We start from the raw sequence: 25,001 nt of genomic DNA on the forward strand, positions 1-25,001 counted from the left end.
AACTGTAATGTATTTTATAATGGAATAATAGTGGATGTAGTTCTGTTTCCTGCACCTGGTGTTGAGGTGCCATTGATCAGCTACCACTTGGTGCTGCTTAAAACTGAATCCTTTTACTTCTTTTGTAAAGGTTAAATACAAGGAAGACTTATCATGGATCAGAGGCATTGGCTGTTATGCATGGGATACTCCAAGTTTTGCTCTGGCAGAAAAGAATAAGGTGCTCTACAGTGGGGTAAGTAAAACAGTCTGAATTGTTGCTAAATGTTTTTTTGACGTTTGCTTATACTGTAGATAAATTTTTCGCAGAAGAATCCAATTCTGACGTAGACATTGATATGAATAACTCTTGACAGAACTTAATATATAGCGTCTAAAATTTCAGTCTCACTGTAAAAGAAAACAGAGGCAAAATGATCTTTTACTTATCCCCTCTGTTCCTTGCAAAGCTATCAGCTCCATAGTAATTTTTCTAGTGATTCTAAGTCTAGTTTTAAAATTATTTGAAATTTCCATTGCTTTCTTGATGTGATAGTCCCATCCTGCAGACTACTACAATTACGACTATTTTTTGTTTGTAGATATGTTAAATGCACATATGTAATAATTCTACCATGGTTTTGCTGCCGATTCTTTCTGAAATCATATGGTTTTATCGCCTTACCCTTCTTTGGATTAATATTGGAGTGTTTTTTTCTGTCTGTTTTTCCTTTCTCCAGTGTAAGTACAAGGAGATGTTTGAGAAGACTAAGTCTCTTTTTAAGTATGTAGCTGACTCTCCAATTAACATGCATTTTAAATATGCAACTCAGTTGATGGATGGGGTAAGTGTTAAAGATTTCTGTAGTGTCTCATACTGAAATAGTAAGTGTGTGTATGTTAATACAAAGTTGAAGGTCGATCTTCCTTATGGAATTGTAAATAAATACAAATATATTCAGGCTTAAAGATGTCTTAAAGTCAGACTAAGATCGTGAAAGACAAGGTTGTTCTTATTGCCCTAATCTGAGTATTAGGACAGAGCAGGTTTACAGTACCTAAAAAGTGAAGTCCTGACCCCTGTTTCATTACTTTTTCATTGCAAAGAAACTTCACCTTTTCTGGCTGGTAAATAAATGGTGACTTAAATAATGCTGCTTGCTTAGTAACAGTGATAGTTGATTGTCATGTGAAACAGCTATAGAGAGAATCACAATTGCTTTCCTGAAATACTGCAAAAACACTTAATCGGTGTTAGGAAGCTAGTATTATGTCTGGAATTACCATAGCTCTGTTTTGTTTCAGGTATTTTGCCTTGAATTCTCCCACTCTACTACTTACTTTTTCTTACTTTTCTCCCGTAGTGCTGAAGAAACAATAAACAAAACATAGCAGCAAAGGGGGATAATGAATGCCCCTGGGTTTAAGATTAAAGTCACCAATGGAGTTTGTAGGAGCAGTGCTGTACACCCACAGAGCAAAGCTGGTGGAAAAGCACTGTGTTCTAGGTGATTTCTCATCACCTTAGAGTTGGCATACCACACCAGACACTGATGCTTTTCTTTAGAGCAGTGTATATTTAGACTCTCACATCCTGATATTTTATTCTTTTTCATCAGCTATTATGTTAAATTGTTTGCCTGTCAGTAAACATGTTACAGTATTATCTGTTCCGGGTGAGAAAAGCTGTTTCACAGCAAATACAATTTCAGTACCATTGCTGTCATTTCCTACTCAATTTGATAAGCAGTGAACTAGAATTTGTTATGGAAGCCTGTTAGTATTCAGTCTTCTTATTGTTCGGTAGGTCAAATAAGGAAAATTTTAATATGTGAAACGTAAATGAGTAAAATTTTAGCAATGGGGCTCCATACATTGAAATGAACTTGCGTGAATGTCTTCTGTTTTGTAAGGGGTGTTTTTTATGATGAGGGGTTATAGTTTTTGCTTACAAAATGTCTGATGATAATGTAACATTGCATTTTACCCTTGCATCTCATTGTGTTCTCTTTGTACTCAAATCAAGAATCTAGTTCCCTACAGAGTTGCTTCTGCAGTTATTTTTCATGAAGAAAGTAAGTCATAAAATGGCTTATTGAAGAGTGGCAGGGATAGAATATAGGCGTCCTTGAATTGTAGATTAAGCCATTCAGTAGAAATTTAGAAATGCATATACTGTTAGGAAATGTTTTTCTCTCTGTGGTTTTTTTTTAATAATATATTTTCTGTTTTGGATATGAACGTCAATCCCAGCCTTTAAATAGTCCATGTAAAGAGGTTTCTGTGGTTTGAACTATGATCTCTTTGTGTCTTCACTCTCTTCTAATTTGTTACACTGTATTATGCTCTTCTGAGTAGAAATTATATAAAGCTGCCTATGAGAAGCTCAAAGATAGGTACAGCGTTATTGTGGATGATCCTAGGAACCTCCTGGCCAAGTGGGGGACTACACTGAGCAGTCAGGTACCGTAGGAGCATTAGCCAGTGCTGCCAGAAAGTGCCTGGTTCGCTCACAGCTACTCTGTCTGTGTGAAGTGTCTGTAGCTAGCAGTACCACAGGTTTCACCTGGGATGTTTTAGCTCAGTTGAGCAGTCTTTGTTTTGACACCCAAAAAGAATTGCTACTTTTTGAGTGAGCTAAATCTCTACTGTATGTACTTTCATATATTGTGCATCAATTGACATCAGGAATCTAATGCCTCTTGAAGTCATTGGAGAGGTTTTAAATAAATGCATGTTGTGCCATGCATTTATTATTACCTCTCTTTTAATGGCCTTTATAAACATTATCTTCTTACTCATTACTCAAGCGACGGTGACATATTTGGCTTTTGAGTGATTTCACCTTAATCTATATTTCACTCTTATCTCCAAAAATTATTTTTGCAATTTCCTTAATGGGATAGTATGCAAATCTTTTAATATATGTTTTTGATGTTCTAAATTCTATAGATGTAAGTTGTATGCACATCTGAATGAATACATATAGTACCTTGCCTAAATCTCTCCACTCTCAAAGTGTCTGGGATCTAGAGCTGTGTTGTTGTTTATGGTGTTCACAAGTCTCTTTTGTGCTTCATTGCCATTTGCATGAACAGAAAATGTATAAGTCCTTTGCCAAGATGCTCCTGCAACATGGATGTAATGAAATTCTAAGGCCAGATATGCTGACAGCACTCTACAACACATACTTGTGGAGCCAGGTAATATGAAGAACTGCTGCTGTAGGGGACATTACATATATAAATATATGTATACACAAATTAGCTGCTTGGACTTCTAATATCTAATGCTTGGGGGTTCCCTAAATTTATATGGATATCAGACCCCAGAGTTTTGTCGATGTGATTAATGCTGGCTATGATAATCTATTTTTGAAAACAGGATATCTGAAACAATATTTACTGTAACTTCGACTTTACTCAGCTCAGGCTGATCTTGCCTCCACTTTCTCCTTTCATTTTAAATAATTGTTATATATACTTCTATATAATATTTCACATACTTACATAAAGAGCAATTTTCCATACATTTAAGATATTGTGTTAGCTGTTCCTGATATTTTCCTAACCAAATTCCCATTCTGCCACCATTTCTTGGACTGACCACCCCTCGTAACACAAGTCCCTTAATTCAGTATGAACGAGATGAAGTAATTTTGGCAAGTAGATTACAACAACTGTCTACCACTCTGCCTAGGAGCAGTGTCAGATTGTGCCTAGATGCAGAACAAAGTCATATCTCACTTCTAAGTGCCCTTAGAAATGGTATAGGTGCACAGCTCTGTAGTAAATCGTGTTCTCATCAATTTCTTTCTCTACCTACTGCTTTCAAACAAGGCTAGCAAAGCAGTCCTCGTGCAGTCACATAATATAGTTTATTTTTAAAAAATACTTTCTCCTTTTGCCAGTTGTAATAAGAATCAGAATGTTGAAAGTGAGTATGATTCATCTGTTTGTTCATACACAACAAAGAACCTAACACTTATATTTCTGATGATGTAAAAGAAAGCCTGATATTAATGTGAATAATTAATTTTCCACATTCTACCTTCATTCAACCTGGATTCCAGCATATATATTTTGGTTGTACCAGCTGGATGAAAGCATGACTTATTAAATAACTGATATATATTTATTTCTGCTCTGAAATCACAGCTGCTAGCAGTCACCTTACTCTCTTCAACAGTAAAAATTATTCCTGACTGGGCCAGGTGAAACCAGCATGTAACATTTAAATTATAAACTGGAAATGCAACAGTAGAAAACAATTACGTGAGAGGGAGGGGGATGTTCTTCTTTGTTACTATCAGCATAGTTAATAAAATTATTCAGTAATAAGGTACTGAAGATCTTTACTAGCCATTTTTGTTCAATTTATGCATGGATTTCTATTATCTCATTAAAAACTCCTTGCAGTAAGTTTTTGTAAGTTTGAAGAAAAAAATTAGCACTCTGCCTGACCTGCATGTCCATCTGAGTCGACTTCATGTTGTGATTTGTTGTTTGTATGTAACTTTTTATATTGTGTCTGTCGTAGTCCTGTTTCAAAAGCATGGTTTTATTTTCTGGTGCCAGATAGAGCATGAAAGTTCTTTTTTAAAAATATGGTCTAACCTCTTCCACCTGCCCTCAGACTGTCTGCAATGAATTATCATTCTTGGTGTAGAGTCTGTTCTCACAGAATTCAGTGAGAACAGGTCTAGAGTCCTGCGCAGGCCGAGATGATCTTTAAGAAAGAAATTATCAAGAAAAAATTTCTGCTATCAAAGCCTTTAAAATAGCCTGGCATTTTGGCATCCACATTCAGTGGATGTTTTTATCTTCTGCTATGTAAGATGTTTTACGTTTCTCTCCATTTGATGAATATTTAAAATATATTTTTAAAATGGGATATTGTCCAGTTATAAACTTTAAAAGTCACTGATCTGCCAAGATTGCTTCTTCAGCTCAATCCTGGAGATTTAGGATAGAAATGAAGCTTTTATACTCAGTGAAATAAATATAAAATTAATCACACAAATAGACAAGCAGCCTCTTATGCAAAAAAGGGGTTTGCAAAGTTTAGCTCATTGTGCACGTTCGGCTTCCATTGGCTTTGATGGAAGGATTTTGCAATTTTATGTGGGAATATAAACGTATCTCCTGAAGCCGTGTTGTCTTGGTTTGTGTGGTTAACATACGCTCTTTCCCAATCACCAGGTTGAATACAAAAAGGACTATGAAAAGAAGAAGGACAAGTATACTACAGTTGTGGACACTCCAGAACACCTAAGGACTACAAAAGTCAACAAACAGATTAGCGATGTAAGTGTGGTCAATCCCTTTCAAGCATACCTCCTCCTGTGAACTCTGCCCTTTGAAGTGTGATAAGAGTGTGAAAATCATCTTTATTTTTTTTCAATTGACACCAATAATGTCAAGAAATAACATAATCTATAATTTTTATCTTCAGATTATTTACAAGTTGGAATATAACAAAGCAAAGCCTAAAGGCTATACTACAATCCATGATACACCTATGTTATTGCATGTGCGCAAGGTCAAGGACAGAATAAGTGACGTAAGTAAATTACCCTTGTCGGTGGTATCAAAAAGACACATGATTAACTTTTTGCTTTGATGTGCAATACTTCTAACTTATATATAACACCGTCATTACAAAACAGCTTCTTATTAGACTGCGTTGGTTTTGTTTGCGTGTAAAACTCCAGAAGTACTTAATGTTTTTTCAAAAAACACAATAGATTATGAAAGTATTCAGAAAGTTTTTCTGTGTAATGTTCTTCTGTAGCTCTTGGAACATTTTTGCTGGGGTAGAGCAGCCCTCACTGGTAATAAAAGCCATGAGCTGGAACTGGTATCTAATTAAAGCATGGATGTAGGGAGCTTGTTTCTGGGTTTTCTTCCTCTACTGGCTAGTGGCTTTTGTGGAGCCTTGAATAAGGTACTAAATACATTACTGTGTTTATTCATTTCTTCTATGGATATTGTGACTATATAAGGTAAATATTCTGACCTAAATTAAACATGTGTTTTGACTATGGGGCAACAGAAGGCTAAAAAAAAAAAAAAAAAAGAGGGAAAGGAGGATGAAGTGGATAGAATAATATCATAGGATTTGTGAGTCCTGGTCCTAATTCCTCCTCCTACCCTAGACTTTCTCTCTGACCTTTGTATTTTTGTTCCTTAGATGTCCATAAATAAAATGAGGATACTAGCACTTCCGTAACTCAATATCATAATGTAAGAATAAGTAGCGTGAAAGTCATTCAGATACTACATGGATTATCTATATAATGAGTAAATCTAGGAAGAAAAACTAACCATATCATCCAGATACTAACATGGGTCGTTAAGAGACAGAGATGTTCAAAAGTGATCTGCGAATTGAAGTACATTTTTTGGTTCCAAACTGAGTGCTGAATTTGAGATTCTATAAAGGAAGTTTCAGAAAGCACTGAATGTGCCTATCAGAAGATGAAATGTCTTTAAAGCAATTCTATTAGGTGCAAAAAACCTAGAAACAGACAGAATTGCTGTTAAATTTTTGTTAAAGATTTTGTTAAATCTTAGTCTCTACTTCACAGTGAGTTATGCCTGCCACATTTTCTATTTAAAGAGGACTGCTGCTGAAGAGGACCCTTTTTTCAGACAGATGGTTGATACCAAATTGTATTGATACAGTTTCTTCTTCTGTTAGGATTTTATCTTGATTAGAGCAATTTTTAATATTGTTTTTCATATTTTGATGTTTTTCTTGTTGACAATGATATTAGCTTTGCAAACATTTTTTATGTTTGTCTGTCTTTAGCTGAAATACAAAGAAGTGTATGAGAGGAATAAATCTCACTGCAATGTGGTAGCAGATTCAGTTCATATTAAGACTCCAAGGCATGCTTACAAGCTAAACAGCAACGTGAGTTCTGTTTTATTAATACTTTAATTTTATTATGGATACTGTTTGAGACTGGCAGTGGAGACCATGAGAAATTATTTTCAGTTCAACTGAAATTTTTTGAGCTTGGACATTGCTTCTTGAATAAAAGATATTTACATTTATTTCATTCTAGAGTGCTCATTCCTGCAAGTTGTCCTTGAGGTCACTTGAGGTCCTTGTATGTCACACATCTACTGTTCTTCTAGTCCCCCTCTGTTTTCCTGACAGACATAACTGTCCCAAAATTCTCTGTGGCGGTGTTCTTGTAGACAAAGCGCACGCTTCATGGGAAGCTCTCCTGTGTTTTCTATTATTTGTGGCCCAACACCCACTTCAATAGGCAAGGAACTGAAAGTACTCACCTTCTTCAAAATCACATCATCTTTCCAGTCATTCACATTCCTTTCTCCACCTGGCAGTGGCAAAACTAGAGTAAATGGACTGCCATTTGATGAGAGTACACGATTCAGAGGAAAGCCCTAGTCCGATATAGATGCACTTTCTTACCTCTTCTCTCTTTAATTGGTACAGATCGAAGAGAATTTGCATCTGTATGAATGCCATGTGTGAAGTACACAAGTTCCAATTAACTTCTTTTTTTTCTTGTTTCATTATAAACAGCTGGATTATAAGAAGAAATATGAAGCAGCCAAGGCTCATTGGCACTGGATTGCTGATAGGCCTGACTTTGTTCAGGCAGCCAAGTCGTCTCTGCAACAGAGTGATGTAAGAAAGTCAGAACAAACCGAATCCTCCCTTCCCCCACATCTCTCATGTTCCGAGTAAAAAAAACCTGTAGGAGGTCTGAGACTCTCTTCTTTTATCTTTTTAACTCCTGCAGTATGAATACAAACTGGACCGGGAATTCCTAAAGGGATGCAAACTCTCTGTCACAGATGATAAAAACACAGTATTGGCCTTAAATAATGCCATCTTGGCGAGTGATGTAAGTACTTGAACACTCACTTTTTTTATTCTACTAGAACTTTACTTAATACATAAACTACTTTATTGGACATATGATTGGCTTAAGAATGAAGCTTTGAAAAGTTGTTCTCAGTCTCACTTCATCATTTGATTTGACTTGTTTGTTTCATTAACAAATTGGCACAATCTGAACAAATTTGGTCTTGTAAATGTCACTGCCCTAGTTCATGGATTAAATAGATATTCAAAGTTAACATTGTCTGAACACGCTAGACTTTTGGTATATCTCTGCATTCCTGTTACTGAAATGAAAATACTATCTGGAGAAAATCACAAAAAAAGCTGCATGTATAACTTGTGCATAACACAAAGTATCTTTTATAATTACTAACAATATATTAATATTCAATATATTGATAAAATTCCAATATTCCAATATATCCATAGAATTCCAATAGGAATACATAGACTGGAATGAATTTATCTTGGAAAACATCAAAATATGGGATTTTCTGCAAACTTTTGCACTAACAAGCAGACACACACCGCTGTAGTAATTTCTTTTTAAATTGCCACAAGCCAAGATACCCATTGCTTAAAAGGATATCACAGAATCCCAGACTGGCGGGGGTTGGAAGGGGCCTCTGGAACTCACCCCGTCCCACCCCCTGCTTGAGCAGGCACCCCCAGAGCAGGGGCACAGGGCCGCGTCCAGGCGGGGGGTGAATGTCTCCAGGGAAGGGACCCCACAGCCTCTCTGGGCAGCCTGTGCCCCTGCTCTGGCACCTGCACAGGGAAGGGGTTTGTCCCCATGTTCGGATGGAACTTCCCGTGTTCCAGCTTGTGCCCGTGGCCCCTTGGCCTGGCGTTGGGCACCACTGAAAAGAGCCCGACCCATCCTCCTGACACCCGCCCTTCAGATACTTATAGGTATTGATGAGATCCCCCCTCAGCTTCTCTTCTCCAGGCTGAACAAACCCAGGTCTCTCAGCCTTTCCTCACAAGGGAGATGCTCCAGTCCCCTGAGCATCTTGGCAGCTCTGCGCTGGCCTTGCTCCAGCAGTTCGCTGTCTTTCTTGAACTGGGGAGCCCAGAACTGGACCCAGCACTGCAGCTGTGGCCTCACTGGGGCAGAGCAGAGGGGGAGGAGAACCTCCCTCGCCCTGTTGGCCACACTCCTTTCCATGCCCCTAGGGCACCGCTGGCCCCCTTGGCCCCAAGGGCCCGGTGCTGGCTCAGGGTCACCTTGCTGCCCCCCAGCACTCCCAGGGCCTTCTTAGTGAATCTATTTTCCATCAGGTCACCCCCAGCCTGTGCTGTTGTGTGGGGTTGTTCCTCCCAGGTGCAGGACCTTGCACTTAATATCTTTTCTTCCTGCTAGATAAAATACAAAGAGAAGCACGTCAAAGCTCGAGGAACGTATCATGTTGTTCCAGATACACCTCAGATCCTCCTGGCTAAGAATGTCAGCTCTCTTGTATCTGAGGTAAAACATTGGAGATTTACTTGTTCGTTTTAAGTACATCCTTTTAATATAGAGGGGAGGGGCGGGGCTTGCATTGCTGCTTTTTACCTATTTTTCTTCTGTGTTTTCAGAACAAATACAAAGAACATAGCAAGAAGCAGCTTCCGCATGGGTCTTATACAACCCTGCCAGAGACACGAGACACTGCTCATGTGAAGGAGGTGACCAAGAACGTCAGTGAGGTAAGTAACTAGTGTGATAACAACTTATGGCGAGATTATTCCCTGCTGCCTATAACTGATTAGGCTGTTTTAGTATAAATGCAACACATTTAGAGTCTCATGGTAAAATGCCCAAGGAGTCAGAAAAGATTAACTCCTACCAGAATGAGACTTTAACAAACAGCTAAACACATTTTATTGGAAATCTGTTGAAATACTCTGGAGAGAAGTGACGGGCTGGAGTGCTAATGGGTGCCCTTAATTCAGGTTTTATTTTTCACAGAGCACAGTTTAAACACAAATCTCCAAATAGCAAGCCTGTGTTATCTAAAGTGCAAATTATAACAAACAAGCTGGGGACCATACATTTTGAGACTGAGAAGACTGCGTTTTATCTGTCTTAAGAGTTTCAGTGAGCTTATTTCCAAGTTTCAGTAGAATTTACCTCCATGTGAAATTAAAAAATCACACATGGCCCTTCTTGCTCTTAACAGACAAACTATAAGAAGAAGTTTGTGAAGGAGAAAGGCAAGTCTAATTATTCTGTCATGTTGGAGCCTCCCGAAGTGAAACATGCCATGGAAGTTGCTAAAAAACAGAGTACAGTAAGTTTGTCTTGTCTTTTCATGAATTAAGTAGCTTGCGTAAGCCATTTCAATCAAAGTCAGCTGGTAAACACAAAAGTTCGCATCCTTCTGGATTTCCTCCCAGCCTCCATGTTCAGGTGTAATTCTGGAAGATAAAGGTGCAAATACAAATTACACTGAAATAAAAGATTTCATTGAAAATCATATTTCTACTTAATCACATGGTAGGATTTGAAGTAATCTAGTGCAAATCACGTCCAATAATTTTTTTCATTCCTTCAAGTACAGACAGAATTGCACATGCTTATTTCTTCATCTGTAGACACCTTGCAAAAACAGATCCCCAAATCCGTTCCTTGTGAAATTATTTATTAAGAAACCCCATGCACCTTCCCAGCAATGTTGCTGAGTCCTTATTAAGCATATTCCTCATGAACAAACCTCAGTAATTTTCTTTCCTCTGTCTATGATCATGGATTAGATTGAATACAAGAAAGATGCCAAGTCAAAGCTCCACTACACACCTATAGCAGATCGACCCGATATCAAGAAAGCAACTCAGGCTGCCAAGTTAATTAGTGATGTAAGTGTTTTTTATGTCTTCTGAATAATTCTTCAGCAGTAATTTTACTATTAAAAACAATGGCAGTAAAATAACTAAAAGGGGATATCATCACTACTAAACTATACTTTTTTTTTTCCTTGTTAGATTGAATATAAAAAGCGCGGAGAAGCTGGCATTGGCGTAACCATGCTGGGACGACCAGATATTGAGCTGGCGAAGGAGGTGTCCAAACTAACTAGCCAGGTAATAATAAAAAGTGGGTGAAACTTTGAGGCAGTGAGAGAAATGAGACATAATATTAACTTATAGAGGAATACAAATATTATAACTTAAATTTTTTCTAGATTAGGGGATAAGGGAATATTTTAAAGGGAATTTGTTAAAGTAAAAATGAAATCCCAGTGCAAGGTATTTCTTTGTTAAATAAAGTTTTCTACTGAATTAATAAGTGTCAGTAAGGGAGGTATAGAATATTCTTAAAATTATGCCAGGACAAGATCTTCTAAATACTGAGGCTGAGGTGTTAGCCATGTTGTCTTTTTTCTACCTTTTCTGGGTATTGGCTTTAACAAAAGCAGCCTTTTACCTAACTCTTATTATCCACCCTTCATGAGCTGGACATTCTGTTTCTTTCAGCCACCTTCTTTCTACTTTGTGCCTTTAAAAGAATCTTCTGGTTTGAAGTTAATATGTTATATTAATAGAAGCACGCTTACTTTTATACAATGGCCATGTTCTCCGATCAGTCTGAAGCACATGCTTGCTCTTTTCTGTGACAATTTTTTCTGCCGGGGCCTCGGTTCAACTTGGTTCTCTCTCACCACTTCGTGCTTTAATCCTGTAATTGTTTGCATTTCTGATCTTACTTTCTTGCTACGCATTGTAGGCAGAATACCTCAAACGACATATGAGAGGGCATGGAGCTGCATCTTATGATACCCCATGGATGAGAACCTTTAAGAAAGCTAATATGCTAAGTAGTCATGTAAGATGATTTTTAGTGACACATCTGGGAATGCCATTTTTATGCATCTGTCTCTTGCTTGCACATTCTCTTACAATTCCAAGCTGTTAAAGGGTTTATGATGCGTCAGTTGCTCTGGATCTTTTTGTGTTGAATGTAGCAAAACTTGTGAGACTGTCCTTCATAATGGTTTTGGAACTTCTGATGTTTCTAATGGGAGTTTCCGATGCACTCATGCAATGTGAAAACTCACCTTTTTCACCCAAAAAACCTAAACCTGGACATATAAGCTTGAGCTGGTTTTCCTGAAACTGTGCAAAAAAATGGAAATATGTGTGTGTGGCAAACCCGAACCATGGTGGCGGTAATTTTCAGTGAGCATCCTACCATATGCATAACATTCACACTAGAACTTCATTTTAACCATTCAAACTTCAAACTTCTATTTACCCTTCATTTAAACTCTTCTGTTTACATCATGCTGGATTGGCGTAAGAGAAGCATAGTTATGACTAAATCAGCCCCAGAGCCTCTGAGAAGTGTACCCTGTAGCGATTTGAGAGCACATCGGTACCTATATTTTTTGCCATTTCAACACCTTTGGATGCTAGAAAACCGGTGGCTGCACAGCAGTGTTTGAAGTGGCAGCAGACGGATCTGTGCCATTTTGGTTTTGCACATGTATTTCCAAATGAAAACAAAGGGGGATTATGGTTTTTCCATGTCTAGCCGTGACTGCTGCATGTAACTGTCGCATGTTTGAATGTCAGCCGCTGTGTTTGTCAGGAGGAACAAGAATCTTTTCAGTAGGACCAAGGATTCTTAAACCGAACGATTCAACTGGAAGAAAAAGAAGAAATTCTGTTTATTGCCATTCAGTGAGATCCTCCTTTTTCATGCTTTTGCTCCAATCCTAGCCAGTTCTCCTCTTAGTCTTATAAACATGCTTTGATGAGATTATTTTGGTCCTAAGAGAAAAATTACAGGGCCAGTACGGGAGCAAAGAATAATTGGCATAATCTTTAACTTTTTTTTCTCTTAGCTGTTTCTTCTCATAAACTTTTTCTTTATAAACCATCACGTCCAGTTTGTTTATCCACTTGCCTTGTTTTAGTTGGATTTCATCTGCCTGTCTGGCATGCTTGCTTTTAATTTTGCGTAGATCTTCCAGTAACCTTTCTTCTGGGCTTAAAAAAGTGAACTCTGGCACAATGGTCTGATCTTGATCATATGTTGCATAGCTTGCAAAACTGAACAGATTCTGGTATGCTGCTTGATTTTCTTTTTTGTGAGGTCAGAACCAACACTGATTCCTTCATGTGAGAAATGTTAATGTTGCTTGTTTTCTTACAGCAGCTATATAACTGATTTGCCCGTTTCACTGTGTGTTTTATCTGAACGTTGGCATATTTTGTGAAGCATGAGCCGTATGGCGCTGTATGGACAAGAATATGACAATGAACTCAAAGTGTAAAATGTGATTGTGGAATGTGGCTTAATCCTGCATTCAATCATGTTTCTTTTTTTACTAACACAAAATTATCTGTTTACATTTCTGTAATTGTCATAAAAAAACCCTCTAGCATGAGTCAGCTGTTCCTCAACTTAGTTATCGTTTCTCCAGTATTTTATTTCTTTCATTTCAGTTTTCACAGAAATATATCTTGGGAGATCGGGGTTTTTTTTTTTCCTGAAGAACCAGTAATTCTTTTTCCTCATCGGCCACAGTCTTATATTTTCTGCATGCTTTTTATCAGTATTATCTTGGTCCTGAAGAAGATCAAATTCGTTCACAAAGACTGATGATGGTTGTTCAGTTCTTGTTCTTCAGACCGGGGGTAGGGGTTGCTAGCTTATTTAGTATAAAGCATCTTCAAGGAAAGGTGGATTGGTAAACAGAAAGAACTGTTGCCCTACTTGTTTCCAGACCAGGCAGAATACTGCTACAGGAAAGATATGACAAATCCTCAGAATTTTTCTAATGATGATGACCATACTTCCTGACTATGGCGTCCATTGAGATAAACCCGAACTTAATCTTTAATCCTTTGAGTTTTTCTTGCACTCTTCAGTAACTCTTCTGAAATAATTTTATGCATCTCTGATAGAAAAAAAAAAAAAAAAGCAATAAAACCAAAATATTCCTAATTGAACTGTCTCTTTTGTAGGTTTAGAAGAAACAGTGAGAGAATTAGCCTTTAGCTGCACCTGCAGCAGTGGGATGGGACAAGTCATGATGAGGGAGGACTTGCCCTCATTTAAGTCATTAGCAAACTCATTCCTATCAACGTTCTGTGCCTTGAGCCTGGGTCTGCTGGAATATTATGGCTTCCATCGCCGTGGTTTACCTTGCTGATGCTAATGTGGTTTGGAAGCGTTACTAAGCCTCTTGCGTAACCTAATTACTAGTAATTAATTGTATCACTATGCTGATTGTCATCATTAACATCCTTCACCTCTGATTTATACAGAACACAATATGGGTGTAACAGTATATATAAAAGTATGTGATATGTTGCCACCTTCAGTGCTTGAGGGAGTTTTTAAAGCTCCTATTTCTCCAAGACATACATAAAAAGTTCTTCTAAATATTCTTTATACTTGTGTCAGTGTTTGTCTCTTTGTGAAATAGGGTATCTTTTATCTATACACAGTTCCCAGCAAGTGAAAAATTCTTCATCTCTAAGGGTCAGAATTTAGCTGTATTTTGTCAACACATTTCTCTTGACCGTATCTGTTATTTTACAATGAAGAGATGTAACCTATGTCCTGAAAGAAAAATTGCAAGTGGTGTTTTGTAAGTACGGAGGTTGGTTTTCTTTTCATGTCAGGTCATGTTTAAAATAGCCTTTATTCCAGTGGACGCTTTCAAGTTACTACACTCTCACTCTTCAGCTTACCGTCAGCATTGAAGTAGGGTCTCTTTGCCTTCTGCAGTGAACAAGTGGGTACTCAAGAACAGTTGTAATACCTGGTTGTTTTTTAATTTAGGTGAAATACAAGGAGAATTTTTCCAAAGAGATGGGTAAAAAGCCAAAGTATGACTTAAAGGAGGCTAAAATCTACAAGACCATGAAAGATGCTCACAATATGGCAAGTGAGGTATGTTTACTTATGCTTTTCCTCAAGGGAAATTAAAAGTTTCAAATTTCTTTAACGAAGACCTCCTTTATGTTATTCATTCAACAGCACAGGTTTTATTAGCGGTCTGCTTTTCTGATGTCGTTTGTCCTTTCTTACCTGCAGGTGAAATACAAAGCAGATCTAAAGAAGCTTCATAAGCCTGTCACAGACATGTCTGAATCGCTGATCATGAACCATGTCCTGAGTACAAGCCAACTCGCCAGTGCCGTAAGCTCATTAATTAATCCCAGATCCATTTCATTTTTCCGTTACTATTGACCCAATCGGAATTGATCTCTGCTAACTACTCCTGTAACAATTACTCCCTCCGTTACTGTTCATGGGACATCACCTGGTAGTGATCTCTTCTCTTCCTAATGATTGTTTCCTAGTTAACTAGCAACTTTGCCACAATTGTCCTCTGGGAAGTGAAATCTTTATTAGCTGTAGAACTGCTAATATTTTAAACCCTCTAATAATTTTTAGTGGATTGATTCTTTATTACATTTTAACTGATTGCATCACACTAACATACTATTTTGTTCTTTTTTTACTTTTTTCTTTACTGCTTACTATATTTAAAATTTTTATTTTTGTCTGTTTTTTTATTTCATGTTTATGTTTAACATCCCCCATTGCAGATGTACAGAATTATGCCTAACAAAATACTTGATCATTTTACTGAGAAAAGATGAAAATCATTATTGCCTAGTACAGCCTTTTCATGTATCCACTGTGTTTTCTTCTTTCTTTTTCTTCTTTTTTTAATCCTGGTTTTGAAAAAATCTTTGCAATCAAAATGGTCAAAAAAAGATAACTATTCGCCCACATCTTTGGAAGTGGTATCTGATACTTGGAGTTAAACTTCTTGGTTTTGTTTTGCTTTTTGTATTTCTAATTTCTCTTTGATGTTCCATTGAAGTGTTGCTTTGATTGGACCTAAGAAGTAAATTTGCTGAGGGATTTTTTTTTTATTGAGATGATTTTTGACACCTTCCCTTCAGTACCAGTACAAGAAGCAATATGAGAAGAGTAAGGGTCACTACCATGTGGTGCCAGATAATCTTGAGCAGGTTCATCTAAGGGAGGCATCAGAACTACAGAGCCACGTAAGTTGGTCATGTGTTTCTCATTAACCCCACTCACTGAGTACCAGTCTCCATCACTGAAGTCATCCTAGCAAATTCTCCAGTATATAACAATCTCTGGTCCTATCTGCTTTATAAACACTGCACAGCTAAGTAAACAAGTCAATGAGAAATATTTGCATGTTTGCAAGTTTTGAACACATATAAAATATCTGTATGATTTCTTCCTTCTGGAGTAGATCTCAAAGTCACTTACGTCTGTTGTATGTGGATCTTTTTACACACTATAATACATTTATTAGGGTGATTTCGTCTATAGAAAAAGGGACCTGGTAATAACAGAAACTGGAAATTGAAAGAAGTAGGGTTGTTGCCGACAGTAGATTTTCAGTGGCTTTATCCATTCTGGCCTCAAGTGATACAAAGGAGAGCTCAGCCATTCTTTTTCTGCATCCAAAATTGCTTTAACCAAAACAATACCTACTGCTGCTAGATGTGTCAGACATTTTTTTCCCTCTGGAATACAGCAAATGGTGAATCATTCCAGAGAAATTCATACCCTGAATTGGTCTCTAATCCTTTCTATTCCAGGTATTTATTGACTGTAAAGCAAGAGAGAAATTACTGCTAGAATGCCAAGGGCCATAGTTATTGTTCTGCTGCATGCCATGGAAAAGCAAAAAGGTTACACAGCAAAGGGTATAGGAGAATGGTTGTTAATCAGGTTAAGTGACTATGTGTTGCTCCAGTTTGAGATCAGGATCTGTCTCAGCCAAAGACACAGCAGTAACTCATGCAGCAGTCTAAAAACTGATGCCCTAAAGGCTGGATACCTTAATTTGAAGCAAGAATATCTTCATCCTTGGGGACATTTTACTCCCTGGAGACTCATGCACAGAATTAGTTAGCAAGTCACAAAACTGTGTCTTTTCAAGCCCTGCCACTAACGCTCCAGCAATCCATTAACATCTAAGTGGCTGACTTCAGCCAGGGTCGCGAGCAGTCTGACTGCCTTCAAGTTAGATGTTTATAACTACCTGTCTTCCTTCTTGTAAATTCAAGTAAATTCTTGAAATCTGAGCTGCCACTGCTTATTCTCTGCAACTGGAAATAAGTCAGTAGAATTTTAGGCCACACACATTTTGCTGCAAGTCTGGCCTTTGATTTTACATTTTATGGTCAATAATATGGATTTCAGGAAGGTAAACAGCATTAGACATTCATTCTTTTTACCACAGATCTGTTGACCAAAGTAGGCACATACTAGTCAATGAATTGGTTCTTTTATTATTTAGGAGGGTAACTTTTTTCTTTCCTTCTCAGGTGAAATACAGAGAAAAGTACGAGAAGGAAAAAGGCAAACCTATGTTGGACTTTGAAACTCCAACATACCTTACTGCAAAGGAATCTCAGCTCATGCAGAGCGAGGTATGGTTAAAATCAATACGGATAGTTAAAAAAAATATTTTTAAAGGTTTTTAGTCTAAATCTTCACAGTGATTTAGACAGGCAATTACACTTGCGTCTTGTGTATGCTGATACACTGAAAAATTATACCTATATCCCATTTCTTCATATTGGTTATGAAATACTACATTTAAAATTCATTAAGCTTTCCCATTCACGATGAATTATGTATTACCTGTAATTTTTCATCAAGAAGCTATCAGTAAATGAAGCTCAGCAAGTCTTCGAGTCGTTAGAAGAAATATGATATGAATTACATTTCACTTAAACATTTGCAACGCGAGTATAGGCTGTGTGTCGGTTATCATAGTCCACTGAAAGTACCCTGCTTAGTCTTTTCACCTCCGAATTCTATTTTTGAGAAACTCGTTTATTTCCTGTTTGTCTCTAATGTCATAGTGTTCTTCACTGACCTGTCATTCTATTACCTCGAGCAGTTCTTTTCTGTTTGTTTCAAGTATAATTTGTTCTGTCGCAGATGAAGGCTTATACACGCTGAAAAACAGGTGTATAAAGGCCATTAGTCATTACGTTTGAGTGATTCCATTGAATGTTTTCTCTGCATATACAAATAAGTAGAAAAAGAAAAAAAAAAGGCAGGGTCAGGTCATATTTCCATTGAAAGTAATGAGCTGTTTTGTGGGCTTTAGTAGAAACAGAATTTGTTGCCTTAGGTGCCCACGGCATTGACTGTAGCAGATTGTCACTGTGAAATCAATACCAAACCACTGCTCCGTCCTCCCAGTAGTTTTTCACATAATTAAAGATAATGTAATAAATACTTGCTATTTTGCTTTTTTTCTTCTTACTCTTATTAGAAAGAATATAAGAAGGACTTTGAAGAGTCCATTAAGGGCAGAAACCTTACTGGCTTGGAGGTTACACCATCCCTATTACATGTCAAATACGCAACCAAAATAGCAAGCGAGGTAGCAGTTATTCTGTGCTTATTTCCTCTGTCAAGTTAAATAATTCCACTAAATATTCTCAGCAGCGTTTCTTCTTCCCCGCTTTCCTTTTCCTAACCGTTCACATTAAGCATGTTTATGTATATTTTGTGTTGTGATCTAATTTGTCGTGGACATTTATTTCGTTGTTCGTTAACTATATTCACATTTACTGTGTCCCTCTGACGTGCATCAGCCTGACTGTTCCCTAGCGGGGTGTACGTGTGTGCGCCTTGGCAATTTACCTTGAACAACAATATCTGTTGCAGTAGTTCTTACATAACCCTAAACCGTATTCTTTGCTGTTCTAATAAATTCTTTTTTCTTTGGGAGCTTTTGGAATTTTTTTTTTTAAAAAAAAACCAAAACACTTTTGCAACAAAGCTGTAGAGTGCAGAACTCTCTTTAGTCTGGCTTTGCAGCTTTCGTTTTCTTTCTTCTGCAGAAAGAGTACAGGAAGGATCTGGAGGAAGGTGTCAAAGGTAAAGGACTAACAGCTTTAGAGGAGACTCCAGACATGTTAAGAGCGAAGAATGCAACTCAAATCCTGAACGAGGTACGTCAAAAGCTATTGGGAAAATACCTGAATGGATGTAACAGCCTCCAACTAATAAATGCTTATGGCTGTGTGACACTAGTATGAACTTTGTCATTCCCTAGAAAGTCTTGAGTAGGGAGAAAAAAGAATGCGTATGGGTGACTAAGGATAAAACTGGGAGCCTGAACTTTTAAGTGAGCCTCTTTTCAGGCTTTGCAGTTACTGTCAGGAATAGAGGTGGGAAACAGGTGCCACGATCAATAGTCAGATCAGTCAAGGGATAGACTAAACCGGCATTGGGATGCAGCAAGGGTAAGCGCAGGAACCAGAGGTGTCAGTTTTGGCAGCTGGGCATCTTAGGTCAGGAGCATTTACCAAGGATTAGGAACTAAGGACCAAGGCTGAGGAAACAAAACACAAAGCGAGAAACCAGAAAGGGACTACAATGAGGGAACCAGATGGATGTGCTTCTGCTCTGGGAGGCGTGCTGTGCAGCAAAGAGCCCTTTATGAATGCTTTATGCCTGCTGGGTGAGTCGGAAACACCAGCCACGCTCACGATCAGTTCCCCCTGCCTGGGACCCTGCCTGGTTGGCAGCTGCAGGACTGATGGCCGAGGCAGTCTTCCCCACTTTGATGGAGAAGAGGTGGCCAGCAGACAGTCAGGGTGCAAACCTAACAGCTACTGTATTTATGTGGTGGACTGGTATAATAAATATTTCATAGTAATTGTTTTCATAGGATAAGATTAGCTCATATTTTAAGAGCCTTAGCATCATCAGGCTGAAAGCTGAAAATAGTAACTTTTTAGTTTACTTATGATTTTGCTTCTTAACTGAATAGTCTTAAGATAAGCATCCTTACTGACAGCAGCATTTCGTGCTTAGAAGTGCAGAGGTTTTGAGTTATTCAAAGAGCCTATATTTTATTACCATAATATTCCAGACATATTCAGCTAAGTTCAGCAGAGTTGGCATAGACAGATATGAATTATATCAATCTATGCAAAATAAATCTTTTAGACCTTTGTGGAAGTTCTCTTTGGGAAGAGTGGCTGCTGCCACACTGAGTTTTTAGGTATTCATTCCAAAGGGCCAAAATATCACAGAGAATCCTGATACTTTGCATGTTTTGGACATGCTTAGTGTGAAACGTCTGTGACCACTCTTAACTACCACATGCATTTCATACACTGCTCGCTCTCTGTTGCTTCCCTTCTGTACAAGCTACTGTTTTGCACCGATTGCTGATTGCCTAAAGGAACTTAGACTTTGAAATTACTGGTGTGAGAATGAAGAGTGACCTTAACACAGCTGCCCTGTACCGTGCTCTGTTTACTGCTGGAGTAGGCCTGTTTGTTCTCAGGATTTAAGTCCTAAAGTACACACTTTAATGACACCATTCGTGTGATTAATTGTGAGTTTATGTTAGTAGTGTTCCTATTTTGTGGTGTGGTCGTGAAACTACCTGAAGTTGCTAAACGTGTTGGGTTCACATTGACAAAATACCTATCTACTGTCTTCATCTGCAGAAAGCGTACAAAAAAGCCTTGGAATTAGAAATCAAAGGAAAAGGTCTGACAGAACTGGCTTTGGAGACACCAGATTTTGTGAGAGCAAAGAACGCCACTGACATTGCCAGCCAGGTCTGTGTGAATATCTCATATAGCACATCTGATGCCTTCTTTAGAGGAAAATTTATTAACAGTTTTTTCTGAAACTACTGAAACAACTGAAAACTGTTGTCAAGATATAATTAAGGCACCTAAATGTGAGCTTTCCCCATCAGATCAAATACAAACAATTAGCGGAAATGGAGAAAGCCAACTACACCAGTGTTGTCGATACTCCGGAGATTATTCATGCCCAGCAGGTCAAGAACCTTTCGAGCCAGGTATCTTGAGTGAAGCAATTTAATCATTGTTCATGGGGGAACCTCGAGTGGATACTAATCTGGAGCACCTAAATAACTACCAGTCACAACATTCAGGAGATGCACCAGAAAAAACCAAATTTCTCTAAAGCTGTTATCTCTCACTCTGAAATTCCATGTCAATATTGAAATGAATTTGTTTTAATAGTGTATTAAATGAGAAAATTATTTCTATTTCTTTTGCAATACCGAAGGTAACTTTATTCTAAGTAGACTTAGCTTAATTTTCCTACTCCTTAATAACCTAATGCTTAAAATAAATCTTACGCAGAGGCATAATCTGAATTTGTATCAGACACAGAAGTACTCCCATTTCCAAGAAGATGGGCATTATGCAATGATAAGTAATGCCAGATTATTGTTTATTACTGCTTTCATATTAATGGAATACGTGTTGTATTTTCTATCAGAAAAAGTATAAGGAAGATGCAGAAAGGACCATGCCATACTATGTGCCTGTAGCAGACACACCAGAAATGCAGAGAGTCCGTGAGAATCAAAAGAACTTCAGCACAGTACGTACATAATTAATAATTACTGTTACTGTCAACTTATTAAAAATGTTCAGCCTTTTTTCACTTAATAAGTCCCGATACCACACACTAATTCCAACTAGGCTGCCTTAATATTCTCAGGGACCTTCAAGTAGAGGCTCCACTACGTATGCAGCAGCCCACTTCTGCATTACACAGGGAACCAAAAGGATTCTGTAATTTTCTTGAAAAAAAACTTTCTGCTGCAGTGCTTTGGCAATTCCTTTGCAAGGAATAGAGAATTATACTTAGAGAAGTTGTCTGTTGTTGTCAGTGGGACTATCTGCAAGGCTGTATGGTCAGTAACAGAACTCCACAATCTGTCTTGAAATCTTTAACTTTCATTCGTGAGACTTAATTATTTGATATAAAATGTGGCACCTTTCTCAAGATTTTTCAGTGAATCTAGTTAAGGATCTCCTAGTGCTAATTTAAATGAGAATACTTGTAACTATGGTACATCTTCATATCACTAATGGTGGTCTTAAAATGACCTCCGTATGAGGTGTACTTGAAAATAGTATTTTTCTCCTCTTCAAAGAAAACTCTATGAGGAAATTTTAATGGCATCGAGTCACCATTTGACATTTTACTTCAACTTTTTCAACAGCTTCAGTATCAGTGGGACCTACAGAACAGTAAAGGAAAAGTTACAGTTGTACAGGACACACCAGAAATGCTGCGTGTGAAAGAAAACCAGAAGAATTTCAGCTCGGTATGTTATTTTCTGTTTTCAGTTCTCGTTCCAAAAAGTACAGTTTAATATGTTCAATTATGTAACTATTTTTGGCTCTTACCTTACAGGCACTTGCATTCTTGATCTGCTTAAATATGTATAAGAACTTTTTCAAACAAAACTAATTTTATTCTAAGTAGATTTAGCTGGTTTTTGCTACCCTTTTTTATCTGCTGGTTTTTGTGGAGTGCCCTGATTGTACTCTTTCACATAGACATAGCTGTGATATAGTTAAACAATCAATCCTGTGCTTAAATTGGTATTACTGGTATCTACGTCCTGTTACCATGGAAGCAGTGTATTCTTGTTGTGTCTCAACTGTATTCTCTCAGGGAAGAGCAAAGTGCCTGCCTGATGTTTCACGTTCCATGTGTTACCGTGAAGTGCCTGAACTCTGCTGTGTCATTTTGCCACTAGCACCATTAGCACAGGAAGTCACTACGTGGAAGACATTTGTGTAAAACATAGTAAGACAAATTAGAACAAAAGCAACAAATTAGAACAAATACTAGCTTCAATCCTATAATTAGCCTGCAAATCTTTTGACATTCTACTTAAAATGCATTACTACAAATACAAATGATCAGCCCCTTTTTTGCACGGTGGCACTCACGCGGTAGGACAGACTGCAGATGGGCAATGAGGCAGTGGCTGGGGATAATCCTCCTAGCTGGCTTTCAGTCTGCACCGTTACGTACAAATCCCTGTCATGAGCCTGTATTCACTCTCTAGAAGAAATAATGTTGTGTTTTGTATGCTTAACCTTGTTGTCTTCATTCTAAATGTTAAGATTTTATATAAAGAAGATATTGGAACTGGAACTACTATTGAAAAGACACCAGAGATGCAGAGAGTTAAACGAACCCAGGATGCAATTAGCTCGGTACAAAAGAATTGATTTTTAATATTCTACCAGTGCTAATTCAACTTGAAATAATAATTTTTTCCCCTTTTATTTCTTTAAATGTTGCTAACAGTGGCTTGGCAATAACCCTTCCAACTAAGGGTTACTTTCTAAAAGTTTTTGCCTATTCTTGTTACTTAAACAGTAATCTTTCTAATTCTTAACATTCAATTTGTTACTTACAACCCATTTCTAAAACATGAAAGCTCTTGCCATCATTTTTAATCTCATCCCAAACATTGTTTATTTAGCACAGAATCGAAGAGTCGTTTAGGCTGGAAGGGTCCTCTTGAGATTATCTATTCCAACCCCGTTGCTCAAGCAGGATCAGGTAGAGCAGGTTACCTAGGACCATGTCCAGTTGAGCTTTGAATATCTCGAAGGATCGAGACTCCACAATGACTCTGGGCAACCTGTTGAGCGTCTCACCACCCTCACAGTAAAAAAGTGTTTTCCTGTGTGCAGATTGAGTTTTCTAGTTTTTTTAATTTGTGGCCATTACCTCTTCTCCTGTCACTGAGCAGTACTGAGAAGAGTAGCTTCCTCCTCTTCATTCCTTTCATGGGGTCTTTATACACATTGATAAGTCCCCCCCAGGCCTACTGTTCTCCAGGCGGAAGAGTCCCAGCTCTTTTCATATCAAAGGTGCTCCTGTCTCTTACCCATCTTTGTGGCCCTGCGCTGGACTTGTTCCAGTAAGTCCATATCTATCTTGTACTGAGGAGCCCAGAACTGGACACAGAGCTCTGGATGTGGCATCACCAGTGCTGAGCAGCGGGGAAGGATCACCCCCCTCAACCTGCTGGCCATGCCCTTCTGAATGCAGCCGAGGATGTTGTTGCCACCTTTGTCATGAGGGTGCTTTGCTGCCTCATGGTCAGCTTGTTGTCCACCAGGTCCCCAGGGTCCTTCTCTGCAAAGCTGCTTCCCAGGCAGCCAGCCCCCTGCGTGTACTGGTGCCTGGGGTTATTCCTCCCAGCTGCAGGACTTTGCCTTTCGCTCTGTTGCACTTGAGATATCTCTCAGCCCATTTCTCCAGCCTGTCAGGGTCCCTCTGGGTGGCAGCACAGCCCTGGGTGTGTCAGCCAGTCCTCGCAGTTCTGTGTCATCTGCAAACTTGCTGAGGGCACGCTGTGTCCTGGCAGGTCACTAGTGAGGGTGTTAAACAGTCGTGGCCCCAGTACTGACCCCTGGGGCATGCCGCTGCTGACTTGCCTCCAACTGGCCCTTGTGCCACAGATCAAAATGCTCTGGGCCTAGCCATTCAGCCAGTTTTCAGTCCATGTCCCTGTGCGCTTATCTAACTCAGGCTTTGTTAGCTTGTCTGTGAGGATGCCAGGGCAAACAGTGTCAAAAGGCTCACTAAAGCATGTCTCCTAAAGCTTTTACGCTGTATAAAAACTGTAGCACTCTAAAATTGGAATAACTCTATGTATTACTTTTCTTTCTAAACTTGTAAATCTTTTTCATGTTTTTTGAATGCTGACATCATTTTAGTATAAAACACTAACATTTCAGCCAATTTATTTCATGCAGAGTATGTTAAATATGTTCCTGTGAAATGCTAGTCTTTTTTTTGTTACACTTAAGTAGAAATGCAGGTAGTACTGTAGCTGTTAAAGCGTTGTATGGTGACTGTCACCTTTGTCGAATGCGATAGATTTTTTTAACAAATCAAAAATTCTTCTTTCGTTAGTAGAAAGCCCAAACGGTATCAGGTTCAAAGGTATTTACACTTGTTTTTCGTAAACTACAGTTCCTGGTGACATCTCATCAACAGCTAAAGTTACCCTTGAACAGATTGCTTGTGAAGATGATGGGAATACTTTAACAGCAGCTCTCTGCTCATGCTAAAGCCAATGAGATCTTTTAAAGTGTCAGTTTCCTTGAGACCAGGAGAATGCTTTTTATGTATCCATGTAGGAATCTAGGTGCCTGTTTCACATTAGACTAAGGTTTTTAGAAATTATTTTAAATTTTTAATAGTCACAATTTTTTGGAACACATTGTAAGAAACCTTGAAACGGTTCAGTTGTTATAAATCAGGGGGTTTGCTCTTGAAATTAAGCTCCTGGGAGATGTTAGAT

The 25,001-nt window shown here is 38.2% G+C and overlaps 1 protein-coding gene across 1 annotated transcript in view; it reads left to right on the forward strand.

Annotated features, from left to right (window-relative positions):
* The window catches only part of NEB (nebulin), a 141,204-nt gene that overhangs the window by 101,070 nt on the left and 15,133 nt on the right, over positions 1 to 25,001 (forward strand). Inside the window, exons 119-143 of the mRNA XM_075092737.1 lie at positions 131 to 235; positions 720 to 824; positions 2,338 to 2,442; positions 5,181 to 5,285; positions 5,434 to 5,541; positions 6,793 to 6,897; positions 7,540 to 7,644; positions 7,760 to 7,864; positions 9,227 to 9,331; positions 9,442 to 9,552; positions 10,026 to 10,136; positions 10,600 to 10,701; positions 10,828 to 10,926; positions 11,570 to 11,668; positions 14,639 to 14,749; positions 14,894 to 14,998; positions 15,775 to 15,879; positions 17,182 to 17,286; positions 18,144 to 18,254; positions 18,718 to 18,828; positions 20,341 to 20,454; positions 20,598 to 20,702; positions 21,152 to 21,256; positions 21,885 to 21,989; positions 22,801 to 22,893. Of these exons, the coding sequence (XP_074948838.1) occupies positions 131 to 235; positions 720 to 824; positions 2,338 to 2,442; positions 5,181 to 5,285; positions 5,434 to 5,541; positions 6,793 to 6,897; positions 7,540 to 7,644; positions 7,760 to 7,864; positions 9,227 to 9,331; positions 9,442 to 9,552; positions 10,026 to 10,136; positions 10,600 to 10,701; positions 10,828 to 10,926; positions 11,570 to 11,668; positions 14,639 to 14,749; positions 14,894 to 14,998; positions 15,775 to 15,879; positions 17,182 to 17,286; positions 18,144 to 18,254; positions 18,718 to 18,828; positions 20,341 to 20,454; positions 20,598 to 20,702; positions 21,152 to 21,256; positions 21,885 to 21,989; positions 22,801 to 22,893 (2,640 nt within the window). The remainder of the gene's footprint in view (positions 1 to 130; positions 236 to 719; positions 825 to 2,337; positions 2,443 to 5,180; positions 5,286 to 5,433; positions 5,542 to 6,792; positions 6,898 to 7,539; positions 7,645 to 7,759; positions 7,865 to 9,226; positions 9,332 to 9,441; positions 9,553 to 10,025; positions 10,137 to 10,599; positions 10,702 to 10,827; positions 10,927 to 11,569; positions 11,669 to 14,638; positions 14,750 to 14,893; positions 14,999 to 15,774; positions 15,880 to 17,181; positions 17,287 to 18,143; positions 18,255 to 18,717; positions 18,829 to 20,340; positions 20,455 to 20,597; positions 20,703 to 21,151; positions 21,257 to 21,884; positions 21,990 to 22,800; positions 22,894 to 25,001) is intronic.

The sequence above is a fragment of the Phalacrocorax aristotelis genome, chromosome 5, assembly GCF_949628215.1.
Source record: "Phalacrocorax aristotelis chromosome 5, bGulAri2.1, whole genome shotgun sequence".
NCBI lineage: Eukaryota > Metazoa > Chordata > Aves > Suliformes > Phalacrocoracidae > Phalacrocorax > Phalacrocorax aristotelis.